Source organism: Salmo salar, chromosome ssa01 (genome assembly GCF_905237065.1).
Source record: "Salmo salar chromosome ssa01, Ssal_v3.1, whole genome shotgun sequence".
In the NCBI taxonomy this organism is placed as follows: Eukaryota; Metazoa; Chordata; class Actinopteri; order Salmoniformes; family Salmonidae; genus Salmo; species Salmo salar.
Window position 1 is genome coordinate 170,075,368 of NC_059442.1, and position 16,570 is coordinate 170,091,937.

Consider the following 16,570-nt stretch of genomic DNA (forward strand, 5'->3'; position numbering starts at 1 on the left):
GAGAGTAGAGAGAGAGTAGAGAGAGAGTAGAGAGAGAGAGAAGAGAGAGAGATGAGAGAGAGTAGAGAGAGAGTAGAGAGAGAGTAGAGAGAGAGTAGAGAGAAAAGAGAGAGATTAGAGAGAGTAGAGAGAGAGTAGAGAGAGAGAGAGAGAGAGAGAGTAGAGAGAGAGTAGAGAGAGAGTAGAGAGAGAGAGAAAAGAGAGAGAAAAGAGAGAGTAGAGAGAGAGTAGAGAGAGTAGAGAGAGAGTAGAGAGAGAGTAGAGAGAGAAGAGAGAGAGTAGAGAGAGAGAAAAGAGAGAGATTAGAGAGAGTAGAGAGAGAGTAGAGAGAGAGTAGAGAGAGAGTAGAGAGAGAGTAGAGAGAGAGAAAGTTAGAGTTTTCAAAAAGCTTTATTGGATCTGTGAACCCACAAACAAGAGACAGAGAGACAGAGAGCATGTCATCCTACAAGAAACATGGTATAGAGGAGACGGACCCACTGGTTGCCCTCTAGGTTACAGAGAGCTGGTAGTCCCATCCACCTAACTGGTGTGGAACAGGGAAGAGACTCAGGGGGTATGCTAATTTGGTATAGAGCAGACCCTAACCCACTCTATTAAATTAGTCAAAACAGGAACATTTTACATCTGGCTAGAAATTAATAAGGAAATGATCTCAACAGAGAAAAATGTCCTCCTGTGTGCTACCTATATCCCCGCACTAGAATCTCTACACCTAGACATAACTATGACAAAACAACCAAAACAAATGGGTCACAACCCCTGCAGCTCTGTCGCACGCTGGGTCTGTACATAGTCAATGGTAGGTACACCTATAGCTCATCTCTTGGCAGTAGTACTGTAGACTACTTTATCACTGACCTCAACCCAGAGTCTCTTAGAGCGTTCACAGTCAGTCCACTGACATCCCTATCAGATCACAGCAAAATCACAGTCCAGTTTAACAGAGCTTTGCTCAGTCATGAGGCATCAAAGCCAAAGGAACTGAGTAATATTAAGAAATGCTATAGATGGAAGGAAAGTAGTGTGGAAACCTACCAAAAAACAATTAGACAACAACAAATTCAATCCCTTCTAGACAACTTCCTGGACAAAACGTTTCACTGTAATAGTGAAGGTGTAAACTTGGCAGTAGAAAACCTAAACAGTATATTTCACTTTGACTATGTACAGAGAAAGGTCGCCGTAGGCAGACCTGGCTCTCAAGAGAAGACAGGCTATGTGCAACACTGCCCACAAAATGAGGTGGAAACTGAGCTGCACTTCCTAACCTCCTGCTAAATGTATGACCATATTAGAGACACATATTTCCCTCAGATTACACAGATCCACAAAGAATTTGAAAACAAACCCGATTTTGATAAACTCCCATATCTATTGGGTGAAATACCACAGTGTGACATCACAGCGGCAAGATTTGTGACTTGTTGCCACAAGAAAAGGGCAACCAGTGAAGAACAAACACCATTGTAAAAACAACCTATATTTATGTTTATTTATTTTCCCTTTTGTACTTTAACTATTCGCACATTGTTACACTGTATATTGACATAATATGACATTTTAAATGTCTATATTATTTTGGAACTTGTGTGAGTGTAATATTTACTGTTTATTTCACTTTTATTTATCCATTTCACTTGCTTTGGCAATGTAAACATATGTTTCCCATGCCAATAAAACCTCTTGAATTGAGAGAGAGAGCGAGAGAGAGAGAGAGAGAGAGAGAGAGAGAGAGAGAGAGAGAGAGAGAATACACGCTGTTGCTTTTCTCTACATCACCCTGAGACTAGATGCTCCTGTGGTTTCTACACTGCAAGTGTAGTGTTTGTGCGTGTGCGTGCGTGCGTGCGTGCGTGTGTGTTTGCATAGTGCCTTCCAGGAAGACATGAAATAGAATTCTATACAGCTAAACAAATAGAGTATGATAAACATCTTTCATTTGCTGGTGGCACAACAGAAGTGGAACAAAATGGTTAGGTATACATCAACCTCTAAGCAGCTGTTCAGAGAGCAGGGCAGAATGTGGCTCTTTGTTTTCATCGGTACGCTGGCTGACGTTGAAATGTGCACTTTGTTGCAATGTGTGTTTTCTTATCATAAGCCATTGACACGATGAAGTGAGGAAATTAATTGATATGCCAAAAGGAAAAGACAGGTAGAATAGCATCACTAGATAGATTCCAGAACATTCCACAGGGGGAAGAGACAGGTAGAATAGCATCACTAGATAGATTCCAGAACATTCCACAGGGGAAGAGACAGGTAGAATAGCATCACTAGATAGATTCCAGAACATTCCACAGGGGAAGAGACTGGTAGAATAGCATCACTAGATAGATTCCAGAACATTCCACAGGGGAAGAGACTGGTAGAATAGCATCACTAGATAGATTCCAGAACATTCCACAGGGGAAGAGACTGGTAGAATAGCATCACTAGATAGATTCCAGAACATTCCACAGGGGGAAGAGACTGGTAGAATAGCATCACTAGATAGATTCCAGAACATTCCACAGGGGAAGAGACAGGTAGAATAGCATCACTAGATAGATTCCAGAACATTCCACAGGGGGAAGAGACTGGTAGAATAGCATCACTAGATAGATTCCAGAACATTCCACAGGGGAAGAGACTGGTAGAATAGCATCACTAGATAGATTCCAGAACATTCCACAGGGGAAGAGACAGGTAGAATAGCATCACTAGATAGATTCCAGAACATTCCACAGGGGGAAGAGACAGGTAGAATAGCATCACTAGATAGATTCCAGAACATTCCACAGGGGAAGAGACTGGTAGAATAGCATCACTAGATAGATTCCAGAACATTCCACAGGGGAAGAGACAGGTAGAATAGCATCACTAGATAGATTCCAGAACATTCCACAGGGGAAGAGACAGGTAGAATAGAATCACTAGATAGATTCCAGAACATTCCACAGGGGAAGAGACAGGTAGAATAGCATCACTAGATAGATTCCAGAACATTCCACAGGGGAAGAGACAGGTAGAATAGCATCACTAGATAGATTCCAGAACATTCCACAGGGGGAAGAGACAGGTAGAATAGCATCACTAGATAGATTCCAGAACATTCCACAGGGGAAGAGACAGGTAGAATAGCATCACTAGATAGATTCCAGAACATTCCACAGGGGAAGAGACAGGTAGAATAGCATCACTAGATAGATTCCAGAACATTCCACAGGGGAAGAGACAGGTAGAATAGCATCACTAGATAGATTCCAGAACATTCCACAGAGGAAGAGACAGGTAGAATAGCATCACTAGATAGATTCCAGAACATTCCACAGGGGAAGAGACTGGTAGAATAGCATCACTAGATAGATTCCAGAACATTCCACAGGGGAAGAGACTGGTAGAATAGCATCACTAGATAGATTCCAGAACATTCCACAGGGGAAGAGACAGGTAGAATAGCATCACTAGATAGATTCCAGAACATTCCACAGGGGAAGAGACAGGTAGAATAGCATCACTAGATAGATTCCAGAACATTCCACAGGGGAAGAGACAGGTAGAATAGCATCACTAGATAGATTCCAGAACATTCCACAGGGGAAGAGACTGGTAGAATAGCATCACTAGATAGATTCCAGAACATTCCACAGGGGAAGAGACAGGTAGAATAGCATCACTAGATAGATTCCAGAACATTCCACAGGGGGAAGAGACTGGTAGAATAGCATCACTAGATAGATTCCAGAACATTCCACAGGGGAAGAGACAGGTAGAATAGCATCACTAGATAGATTCCAGAACATTCCACAGGGGGAAGAGACAGGTAGAATAGCATCACTAGATAGATTCCAGAACATTCCACAGAGGGAAGAGACAGGTAGAATAGCATCACTAGATAGATTCCAGAACATTCCACAGGGGAAGAGACAGGTAGAATAGCATCACTAGATAGATTCCAGAACATTCCACAGGGGAAGAGACAGGTAGAATAGCATCACTAGATAGATTCCAGAACATTCCACAGAGGGAAGAGACAGGTAGAATAGCATCACTAGATAGATTCCAGAACATTCCACAGGGGAAGAGACAGGTAGAATAGCATCACTAGATAGATTCCAGAACATTCCACAGGGGAAGAGACAGGTAGAATAGCATCACTAGATAGATTCCAGAACATTCCACAGGGGGAAGAGACTGGTAGAATAGCATCACTAGATAGATTCCAGAACATTCCACAGGGGAAGAGACTGGTAGAATAGCATCACTAGATAGATTCCAGAACATTCCACAGGGGAAGAGACAGGTAGAATAGCATCACTAGATAGATTCCAGAACATTCCACAGGGGGAAGAGACAGGTAGAATAGCATCACTAGATAGATTCCAGAACATTCCACAGGGGAAGAGACTGGTAGAATAGCATCACTAGATAGATTCCAGAACATTCCACAGGGGAAGAGACAGGTAGAATAGCATCACTAGATAGATTCCAGAACATTCCACAGGGGAAGAGACAGGTAGAATAGAATCACTAGATAGATTCCAGAACATTCCACAGGGGAAGAGACAGGTAGAATAGCATCACTAGATAGATTCCAGAACATTCCACAGGGGAAGAGACAGGTAGAATAGCATCACTAGATAGATTCCAGAACATTCCACAGGGGGAAGAGACAGGTAGAATAGCATCACTAGATAGATTCCAGAACATTCCACAGGGGAAGAGACAGGTAGAATAGCATCACTAGATAGATTCCAGAACATTCCACAGGGGAAGAGACAGGTAGAATAGCATCACTAGATAGATTCCAGAACATTCCACAGGGGAAGAGACAGGTAGAATAGCATCACTAGATAGATTCCAGAACATTCCACAGGGGAAGAGACTGGTAGAATAGCATCACTAGATAGATTCCAGAACATTCCACAGGGGAAGAGACTGGTAGAATAGCATCACTAGATAGATTCCAGAACATTCCACAGGGGAAGAGACAGGTAGAATAGCATCACTAGATAGATTCCAGAACATTCCACAGGGGAAGAGACAGGTAGAATAGCATCACTAGATAGATTCCAGAACATTCCACAGGGGAAGAGACTGGTAGAATAGCATCACTAGATAGATTCCAGAACATTCCACAGGGGGAAGAGACTGGTAGAATAGCATCACTAGATAGATTCCAGAACATTCCACAGGGGAAGAGACAGGTAGAATAGCATCACTAGATAGATTCCAGAACATTCCACAGGGGAAGAGACAGGTAGAATAGCATCACTAGATAGATTCCAGAACATTCCACAGGGGGAAGAGACAGGTAGAATAGCATCACTAGATAGATTCCAGAACATTCCACAGAGGGAAGAGACAGGTAGAATAGCATCACTAGATAGATTCCAGAACATTCCACAGGGGAAGAGACAGGTAGAATAGAATCACTAGATAGATTCCAGAACATTCCACAGGGGAAGAGACAGGTAGAATAGCATCACTAGATAGATTCCAGAACATTCCACAGGGGAAGAGACAGGTAGAATAGCATCACTAGATAGATTCCAGAACATTCCACAGGGGGAAGAGACAGGTAGAATAGCATCACTAGATAGATTCCAGAACATTCCACAGGGGAAGAGACAGGTAGAATAGCATCACTAGATAGATTCCAGAACATTCCACAGGGGAAGAGACAGGTAGAATAGCATCACTAGATAGATTCCAGAACATTCCACAGGGGAAGAGACAGGTAGAATAGCATCACTAGATAGATTCCAGAACATTCCACAGGGGAAGAGACAGGTAGAATAGCATCACTAGATAGATTCCAGAACATTCCACAGGGGAAGAGACAGGTAGAATAGCATCACTAGATAGATTCCAGAACATTCCACAGGGCTGTTATAAAACTGGATCGTATTTTAACTTTGCTATCAGCTTCAACGGTCAGTGACAGTGGCTTCTCTACTCAAATTATGATGATGATGCTGTGTGTGTGTGTGTGTGTGTGTGTGTGTGTGTGTGTGTGTGTGTGTGTGTGTGTGTGTGTGTGTGTGTGTGTGTGTGTGTGTGTGTGTGTGTGTGTGTCATCAGCACACAGGAAATGTAGGTCTGTTAGGGTAGACCCACAGGCAACACCAATCCCATCTAATCTCTCTCTCTCTCTTTATCTCCATTTATTTCAACGAAGTCAAAACTTTTTTTTTTTTTTATCACCTATTGAGATTTAACTCAGGCTGCTAATGACTTTACTGTTTTCAGAGAACTAATGTGACCCAGAGCTATAGACTGTTTACTCATATGATTATATATATGGCTATAGACTGTATATTCATATATATATGGCTATAGACTGTATATTCATATATATGGCTATAGACTGTATATTAATATATATGGCTATAGACTATTGATTCATATATATGGCTATAGACTGTTTATTCATATATTTTTCTATAGACTGTTTACTCATATGATTCTATATATGAATATAGACTGTTTATTCATATATATGGCTATAGAGAGTTTTTTCATATGATTATATATATGTGGATCCACTGTGTCAGGTGGGCTGTTTGGGCTGATGTTGATTGGACCATGAGAGCTATGTACCTGTTCCTTCCCAGAGGGAGTCTCGGTCCAGAGCAGTCTGTACCCCAGCAGGGGACCGTTGGCGTAGGCTGGGACGTCCCAGGAGGCCTGGATGGAGGTGGGAGAGATGGACTCTACCTGGAGGTTCTCCACCGGCCCAGGGACCTTCACTGCTGGGACAGGAACACACACATCACAGATCAGAAACACACTCACACACACGCACTCACACTCACACACTCACACACACACTCACACACACACACAAATCTATTTCTGTTTATTTTTGACTATTTAAATTGAAAACAATGAAATTAAGTTACTTAAAGGTCCAATGCAGCCGTTTTGATCTCAATATCAAATCATTTCTGATTAACAATTAAGTACCTTGACTGTGATTGTTTTCAATTAAAATGGTCAAAAAGAAACAAAAATAGCTTCTTCACAAAGAGTAATTTTTCAAGCAAGAATTTCTCTAGGACTGTCTGGGAGTGGTCTGAGTGGGGGTGGGGGGGGGAATGTGCTATTATTGGTAGAGAGTAAAAAGGCATTATCACAATTTCCATAATTTCACGGTATTATTCCAACTACATAGTGTTTAAATATATATAAAACACAGGAAATTCACGCTTTTGACTGCACTGGGTCTTTAATTATTACCCAGAAACTATTTGATATTGAGATAAAAACAGCTGCATTGGGGCCTTTAAAGGTGTTAGTGCCATATTAAAAAGGTTTTAATAGTAAAGCGGAATTAAAAGGTGAGCTGCAGATATTTCAATGGTATGTTTTCCACCTGCACAAGGTCTTATAGAACAATGTAATCTTGGCAGGCTGGCTGGATGGATGAGGCCCCAGTGAGAGGATAGCTAAGGAATGATCAGGGGAGATTGGAATCAGCTTCCACAGGCTGTAATACCACCATGTATACTGCTGCTTCAGACCAGGCAGAGAAGGAAAAAACAATGGGGGATAGAGAGGGACAAAGAAAAAAAGAGTGAAAGAATGAAATTAGACTTTATGTGTCCTAAACCCCCTAAATCCGCTGGCAAATCCGTCTTTGGTCCGGCAGGGTTTTAGTCTTCTCCTTATATAGAATAATCTATAGCTTGATCTCTGCTCAGAATCATGAAGTAGAGACGGGGATTATTTTGTGAGAGTGTACTGGTACATCTAGGTGTGTGTGTGAGCATATGTGTGTGTGTATAGATGTGTGTGTGTAGATGTGTGTGTGTGTAGATGTGTGTGTGTAGATGTGTGTGTGTGTGTGTGTGTAGATGTGTGTGTGTGTGTGTGTGTGTAGATGTGTGTGTGTGTGTGTGTGTGTGTGTGTGTGTGTGTGTGTGTGTGTGTGTGTGTGTGTGTGTGTGTGTGTGTGTGTGTGTGTGTGTGTATGTGTGTGTGTATGTGTGTGTGTGAGACTGCTTGTGTACTAGTGTGATACTGTATTTGGATACAGGGCAGCAGATGAGGAATGTATTGTTATTGTGCTCTCCTTTCCACCCTGCAGGTCTAGACCAGGAAACATCAACCAGTTTCAGCCGCGGGACATTGAGCCGGATGGTCGGGGGGGACGGAAAATGAATTACAAATCATTTGTAGACTGCAAATTGACCGCAAAGAAGCCCAAAACAGATATAATGTTTGATCCATTGTTTGTTTCCGTTATTGATGGAACGTTTTTACAGCCCGGTACTGGGTTACCTTCAGACGACACAAATGAAGCTTTTGTGCCTCGTAGAGCAAAACAACCCGAACACTTGTTCACTAATGTATCCTCTTTAGATATTAGTTTGTAGCTCCAACGATTCGGTTCTGGACAGTCGGTTTTGTGAGAAGACCTCTTCAGAAAGTTGGGATGTTCACGACAGTAGGTTCAGATGACTGCCGTAAAGCGTGTCGGTTGCCGTAAAGCAAAACAAACTAAAGTGTCTTGATGGAATAGGCGCAAAACTTTATACTGGTAGAAAAGGGGGGATTGAGCTCCAGTGAAAGTGCACAGACTACTTGGTGCTCATCTCCTGCATTATAACACCAGTTCATTACTTGGTGCTCATCTCCTGCATTATAACACCAGTTCATTACTTGGTGTTCATCTCCTGCATTATAACACCAGTTCATTACTTGGTGCTCATCTCCTGCATTATAACACCAGTTCATTACTTGGTGCTCATCTCCTGCATTATAACACCAGTTCATTACTTGGTGTTCATCTCCTGCATTATAACACCAGTTCAATACTGGTTTTGACTGAGCAGTGGGCAGTCCTTTACCTTTACCTCTGGTTGGGTTTTGTGACTAGGCAGGGCTGTCCTGTATTAATTAGTTGTGTACCTCCACAATCCCCCTACCTCAACTCAATTGAGATGGTTTGATCTGAGTCGTACCGCAGAGTGAAGGAAAAGCAGCCAGGTGGCATTCCAGGTGAAGCTGGTTGAGAGAATGCCAAGATTGTGCAAAGCTGTCATCAAGGTAAAGGGTGGCTATTTGAAGAATCTCAAATATAAAATATATTTTGATTTGTTTAACACTTTTTTAGTTACTACATGATTCCAAATGTGTTATTTTAATGTTTTGATGTCTTCACTATTATTCTACAATGTAGAAAATAGTAAAAATAAAGAAAAACCCTGGAATGACTATGTGTGTCCAAACTATTAACGGGTAGTGTATATATACATTTATACTACTGACTACAACATTGCTTGTCCTAATATTTATATATTTATTCATTCCATTATTTTACTTTTATTTGTATTGTTGTATATTGTTAGATATTACTGCACTGTTGGAGTTAGGAACACAACTATTTCACTACTATTAACATCTGCTAAATACATTTATTCAACCAATACAATTTGATTTGGTTTGTGTGTTGACTATGAACTGGGTAGTGCTCTGGCTATGTGAAGTTTTGTCAGTATAACTTATACTTGGATCCTATTTGGGACTAGGCAGGCTTGAGCTGTATTTCTGCTCCGGGGTGAATGCTGAGCAGGGCTCAACTATGCTTACGCTCAGGCTGCGTGGTGAGTTTGAGTGTCTCAGATCTCTCTCCAGGGCCGTTGTCGTTGTAGGCCACCACTCTGAAGGAGTAGGTCTCCTCTGGCTTCAGGTTACTGACAGTCATCTGGAGGGTCTCTGCCTCCGACACGTTCACAGACCTCTCCCTGAAACAGCAACAGACACAGTTACAGACCTCTCCCTGAAACAGCAACAGACACAGTCACAGACCTCTCCCTGAAACAGCAACAGACACAGTCACAGACCTCTCCCTGAAACAGCAACAGACACAGTCACAGACCTCTCCCTGAAACAGCAACAGACACAGTCACAGACCTCTCCCTGAAACAGCAACAGACACAGTTACAGACCTCTCCCTGAAACAGCAACAGACACAGTCACAGACCTCTCCCTGAAACAACAGACACAGTCACAGACCTCTCCCTGAAACAGCAACAGACACAGTCACAGACCTCTCCCTGAAACAGCAACAGACACAGTCACAGACCTCTCCCTGAAACAGCAACAGACACAGTTACAGACCTCTCCCTGAAACAGCAACAGACACAGTCACAGACCTCTCCCTGAAACAACAGACACGGTTACAGACCTCTCCCTGAAACAACAGACACAGTCACAGACCTCTCCCTGAAACAGCAACAGACACAGTCACAGACCTCTCCCTGAAACAGCAACAGACACAGTCACAGACCTCTCCCTGAAACAGCAACAGACACAGTTACAGACCTCTCCCTGAAACAGCAACAGACACAGTCACAGACCTCTCCCTGAAACAACAGACACGGTTACAGACCTCTCCCTGAAACAGCAACAGACACAGTTACAGACCTCTCCCTGAAACAGCAACAGACACAGTCACAGACCTCTCCCTGAAACAACAGACACGGTTACAGACCTCTCCCTGAAACAGCAACAGACACAGTTACAGACCTCTCCCTGAAACAGCAACAGACACAGTTACAGACCTCTCCCTGAAACAGCAACAGACACGGTTACAGACCTCTCCCTGAAACAGCAACAGACACAGTTACAGACCTCTCCCTGAAACAACAACAGACACAGTTACAGACCTCTCCCTGAAACAGCAACAGACACAGTCACAGACCTCTCCCTGAAACAACAGACACAGTTACAGACCTCTCCCTGAAACAGCAACAGACACAGTCACAGACCTCTCCCTGAAACAGCAACAGACACAGTCACAGACCTCTCCCTGAAACAGCAACAGACACAGTTACAGACCTCTCCCTGAAACAGCAACAGACACAGTCACAGACCTCTCCCTGAAACAGCAACAGACACAGTTACAGACCTCTCCCTGAAACAGCAACAGACACAGTTACAGACCTCTCCCTGAAACAACAACAGACACAGTTACAGACCTCTCCCTGAAACAGCAACAGACACAGTTACAGACCTCTCCCTGAAACAGCAACAGACACAGTCACAGACCTCTCCCTGAAACAGCAACAGACACAGTCACAGACCTCTCCCTGAAACAGCAACAGACACAGTCACAGACCTCTCCCTGAAACAGCAACAGACACAGTTACAGACCTCTCCCTGAAACAGCAACAGACACAGTTACAGACCTCTCCCTGAAACAACAACAGACACAGTTACAGACCTCTCCCTGAAACAGCAACAGACACAGTTACAGACCTCTCCCTGAAACAGCAACAGACACAGTCACAGACCTCTCCCTGAAACAGCAACAGACACAGTCACAGACCTCTCCCTGAAACAGCAACAGACACAGTCACAGACCTCTCCCTGAAACAGCAACAGACACAGTTACAGACCTCTCCCTGAAACAGCAACAGACACAGTTACAGACCTCTCCCTGAAACAACAACAGACACAGTTACAGACCTCTCCCTGAAACAGCAACAGACACAGTCACAGACCTCTCCCTGAAACAGCAACAGACACAGTCACAGACCTCTCCCTGAAACAGCAACAGACACAGTCACAGACCTCTCCCTGAAACAGCAACAGACACAGTTACAGAATACTCCCTGTAATTACATACACAATCATAGAGACTGCTGCCTCAAACAACAGACAGAGAGACAGAGTACACACACACACACACACACACACAGACAGACAGACAGACAGACAGACAGACAGACAGACAGACAGACAGACAGACAGACAGACAGACAGACAGACAGACAGACAGACAGACAGACAGACAGACAGACAGACAGACAGAAACGGCCTCTCAGTAAGGAGAGACAGGATCAGAATAAAGCACTGGAAATGGCTTCAGACGTCCTATTGAAAATACCATTCAATCCATATAATCCCTCCTGCAGAAACTGTAATCCCAGGGGCTTTCAGTACCTCTTCATCCCCATACAAACCTCACTGACTAGATAGACATGGCCCTGAGATGGATTTTGTTTTTTTTTATACTATTTTAAGTGATGATCAGTGACTGCTCTGCCAATACTGCTCTCCCAGTTCCCGCCCCTTAGCCCCCTGCATCCAGCAACTTGAGGAAGGTCTGTCAAATGCTCAGTCTGCTCTGCTCTCAAGTGGTTGGCCAGGGACCTTGGCAAAGTCTCACCTAACGCAACAAATAGCTGGCAGATGACCCCTCTGCCTGTTATTTCTTATGGGAATGAGCTGAATACCCCAATATGACTTTAAATCTCCCGAGGTGACTTGGGCTAATGCACCTAAACGTGCATTTGGGTACAGGACTCGTGTCCTGACCTTCTGGTTCTCTGGGAAACATGGTTAAACCGTTCTGTCTCTGATGAAAGACATTGGGGTTCAATTATTTGCAAATGATCTTAATGAACCTTGTCCCATAGTATGTAATAGAGATATGAATCAGCAAAATACTCATCCTAGTTTTAATTAATTAAGAAGAGACATTTGAAAAAAAAGTTTTTTTCTCCTCATCGGTTTTTACCGTGATTTAGCCACGGTCTCCTGTATCCCTCGACCCTGAGCTCTAGAAATGTTCTCCTACATATTTAATCCTTTCGCAGAGAAACACGCCCCTTTTAAACAATTCAGAGTCAAAGATAGATCTACTTCTTGATTTTTGTACGGGAGCTAACTGAGCTCATACAGATGAGAAATCCGGCCTGGGCCAAAGCAAAGGAAAGACTGACACTGTAGTGGACTGGCAATCGATCAGACAACTGGTAGATCTACATCTCTAAGATCTATATCTGATTATGTTGTTGATCCTTCTCAATTCCGATAAACAGTAAATGCACTGAAGCGTACGCATTTCTCTTCTTCCCCTGCCGAAGCAAAGTTCTGATTGTTTATGTCACGTACGGTGATACAATGCTATGTTTTGATTTATAAAGGCTTTTTACTAAAAAGTTCCACTGTAACGAACATCATCACTAAAGTTTAGACATAAGAGTTACCAACCCCTGGTCTCAGAGATGATATAACTCTGGAAATATCATTTGGTCTCTACTGAGTTAGGTAAATCAGCTTTTAGTGCAGCTTATCTGTAGAACAATCTTCAAGAGTATTTTAGCGTAGCTGTTGACCGTGGGGGTATTTAACCGTACCTGTTGACCGTGGGGTATTTAACCGTACCTGTTGACCGTGTAGTATTTAACCGTACCTGTTGACCGTGGGGTATTTAACCGTACCTGTTGACCGTGGGGGTATTTAACCGTACCTGTTGACCGTGGGGTATTTAACCGTACCTGTTGACCGTGGGGGTATTTTACCGTACCTGTTGACCGTGTCCTGGGAGTAGTAGATGCCGTAGGTCTGGACAGTTCCTCTGGTCTCCTGCGGGGGGCGCCAGCTGAGGCGGACAAAACGGCTGGACACTAGGACAGGGACCACGTCACGGGGAGCAGAGGGGAGGAGGACACCTGAGCTGGGGACAACTGGTGGGGGAGGAGAGGAGTAAGTCAGAGAAGTAGGGGACTCAGGGCTAGGGACCTGAGGAGCTGGTGTTGGGCTGGCTACTGGTTCTAGGTAGGTATGTTAGTTATTTAGGAAGGAGGGAGGGAGGGAGGGAAGGAAGGAAGGAAGGAAGGAAGGAAGGAAGGAAGGAAGGAAGGAAGGAAGGAAGGAAGGAAGGAAGGAAGGAAGGAAGGAAGGAAGGAAGGAAGGAAGGAAGGAAGGAAGGAAGGAAGGAAGGGGAGGAAGAGAAGGAGGAGAGGAGGGAAGGAGGGAGGCAGGTAGGGAAGGAGGAAGACGACGAGGATGAGGGAGGGAGGGAGGGAGGGAGGGAGGGAGGGAGGGAGGGAGGGAGGGAGGGAGGGAGGGAGGGAGGGAGGGAGGGAGGATGAGGAAGGGAATAAAACAAGAGGTGTATGGCCGATGGAATGAGAAGATAAGGAAAGAAAGGAAGAACAAGTGATAAAGAAGATCATAGACAAGATAGTTTAATACAGTGCAGTAGAAGTGTCATTCAGAAGATACAGAAGCAGTTAAAGAGAGAGAGAGAGAGAGAGAGAGAGAGAGAGAGAGAGAGAGAGAGAGAGAGAGAGAGAGAGAGAGAGAGAGAGATATATGTTTACAGTTGAGTAGCTGAATGTAAAGCGATGGTTACAGCATTGTATGTAATATACTGTAAAATTGTATGTAATATAATGTATCATTGTCTGTAATATACTGTAAAATTGTATGTAATATGATGTAACACTGAATGTCCTATTGACTGACTGTCTGTCTGAAGCCATGTATGTTCTGGAATGAGATCAGACATGTTCAGATTGCGATGCCATCATTACATGAATTTATTGATACAGTCATGTTCATGTTTGACAATAAGGCATTACTTATTGACAACATATGCCATTGATTCATCAAAACAGGAAGATATGGAATGAAAGCTAACTATAACCATACTTGCTAACTATAAACATAAATGCTAACTATAACCATAAAGGCTAACTATAATGATAAAGGCTAACTATAACCACAAAGGCTAACTATAATCATAAGTGCTAACTATAATCATAAAGGCTAACTATAATCATAAGGGCTAAGTATAATCATAAGGGCTAACTATAACCATACAGGCTATCTATAATTATGAAGGCTAACTATAACCATAAGGGCTAACTATAACCATACAGGCTAACTATAACCATACAGGCTATCTATAATTATGAAGGCTAACTATAATCATAAGGGCTAACTATAACCATACAGGCTAACTATAACCATACAGGCTATCTATAATTATGAAGGCTAACTATAACCATAAAGGCTAACTATAACCATACAGGCTAACTATAATTATGAAGGCTAACTATAACCATACAGGCTAACTATAATTATGAAGGCTAACTATAATCATAAGGGCTAACTATAACCATAAAGGCTAACTGTAATTATGAAGGCTAACTATAACCATAAAGGCTAACTGTAATTATGAAGGCTAACTATAACCATAAAGGCTAACTATAATCATAAAGGCTAACTATAATCATAAGGGCTAAATATAACCATAAAGGCTAACTGTAATTATGAAGGCTAACTATAACCATAAAGGCTAACTATAATCATAAAGGCTAACTATAATCATAAAGGCTAACTATAACCATAAAGGCTAACTATAATTATGAAGGCTAACTATAATCATAAAGGCTAACTATAACCATACAGGCTAACTATAATTATGAAGGCTAACTATAACTATAAAGGCTAACTGTAATTATGAAAACTAACTATAACCATACATGCTAACAATAACCATAAAGGCTAACTATAACCATAAAGGCTAACTATAACAATAAAGGCTAACTATAACAATAAAGGCTAAATATAACCACAAAGGCTAACTATAACAATACAGGCTAGCTATAATCATAAGGGCTAACTATAATCATAAGCCTAACTATAATCATAAGGGCTAACTATAATCATAAGGGCTACCTATAATCATAATGGCAAACTATAATCATAAGGGCTAACTATAATCATAAAGGCTAACTATAATCATAAGGGCTAACTATAACCATACAGGCTATCTATAATTATGAAGGCTAACTATAACCATAAAGTCTAACTATAACCATACAGGCTAACTATAATTATGAAGGCTAACTATAACCATAAAGGCTAACTATAACCATACAGGCTAACTATAATTATGAAGGCTAACTATAATCATAAAGGCTAACTATAATTATGAAGGCTAACTATAACCATACAGGCTAACTATAATTATGAAGGCTAACTATAACCATAAAGGCTAACTATAACCATACAGGCTAACTATAACCATAAAGGCTAACTATAATCATAAAGGCTAACTATAATTATGAAGGCTAACTATAACCATAAAGGCTAACTGTAATTATGAAGGCTAACTATAACCATAAAGGCTAACTATAATCATAAAGGCTAAATATAATCATAAGGGCTAACTATAATCATAAGGGCTAACTATAATCATAAAGGCTAACTATAATCATAAGGGCTAACTATAATCATAAAGGCTAACTATAATCATAAGGGCTAACTATAACCATAAAGGCTAACTATAATTATGAAGGCTAACTATAATCATAAAGGCTAACTATAACCATACAGGCTAACTATAATTATGAAGGCTAACTATAACCTTAAAGGCTAACTGTAATTATGAAGGCTAACTATAACCATAAAGGCTAACTATAACCATACAGGCTAACTATAATTATGAAGGCTAACTATAATCATAAAGGCTAACTATAATTATGAAGGCTAACTATAACCATAAAGGCTAACTGTAATTATGAAGGCTAACTATAACCATAAAGGCTAACTATAATCATAAAGGCTAACTATAATCATAAGGGCTAACTATAATCATAAGGGCTAACTATAACCATACAGGCTATCTATAATTATGAAGGCTAACTATAACCATAAAGGCTAACTATAACCATACAGGCTAACTATAATTATGAAGGCTAACTATAACCATAAAGGCTAACTATAACCATACAGGCTAACTATAACCATACAGGCTAACTATAATTATGAAGGC

General features: G+C 41.8%; 1 protein-coding gene across 1 annotated transcript in view; it reads right to left on the bottom strand.

Moving 5' to 3' along the window:
• LOC106591943 (netrin receptor DCC) overlaps window positions 1–16,570 on the bottom strand; it is a 384,214-nt gene that overhangs the window by 172,335 nt on the left and 195,309 nt on the right. The window contains 3 exon segments of the mRNA XM_045703220.1: window positions 6,589–6,737; window positions 9,583–9,737; window positions 13,310–13,469. Coding sequence (XP_045559176.1) covers window positions 6,589–6,737; window positions 9,583–9,737; window positions 13,310–13,469 — 464 coding nt within the window.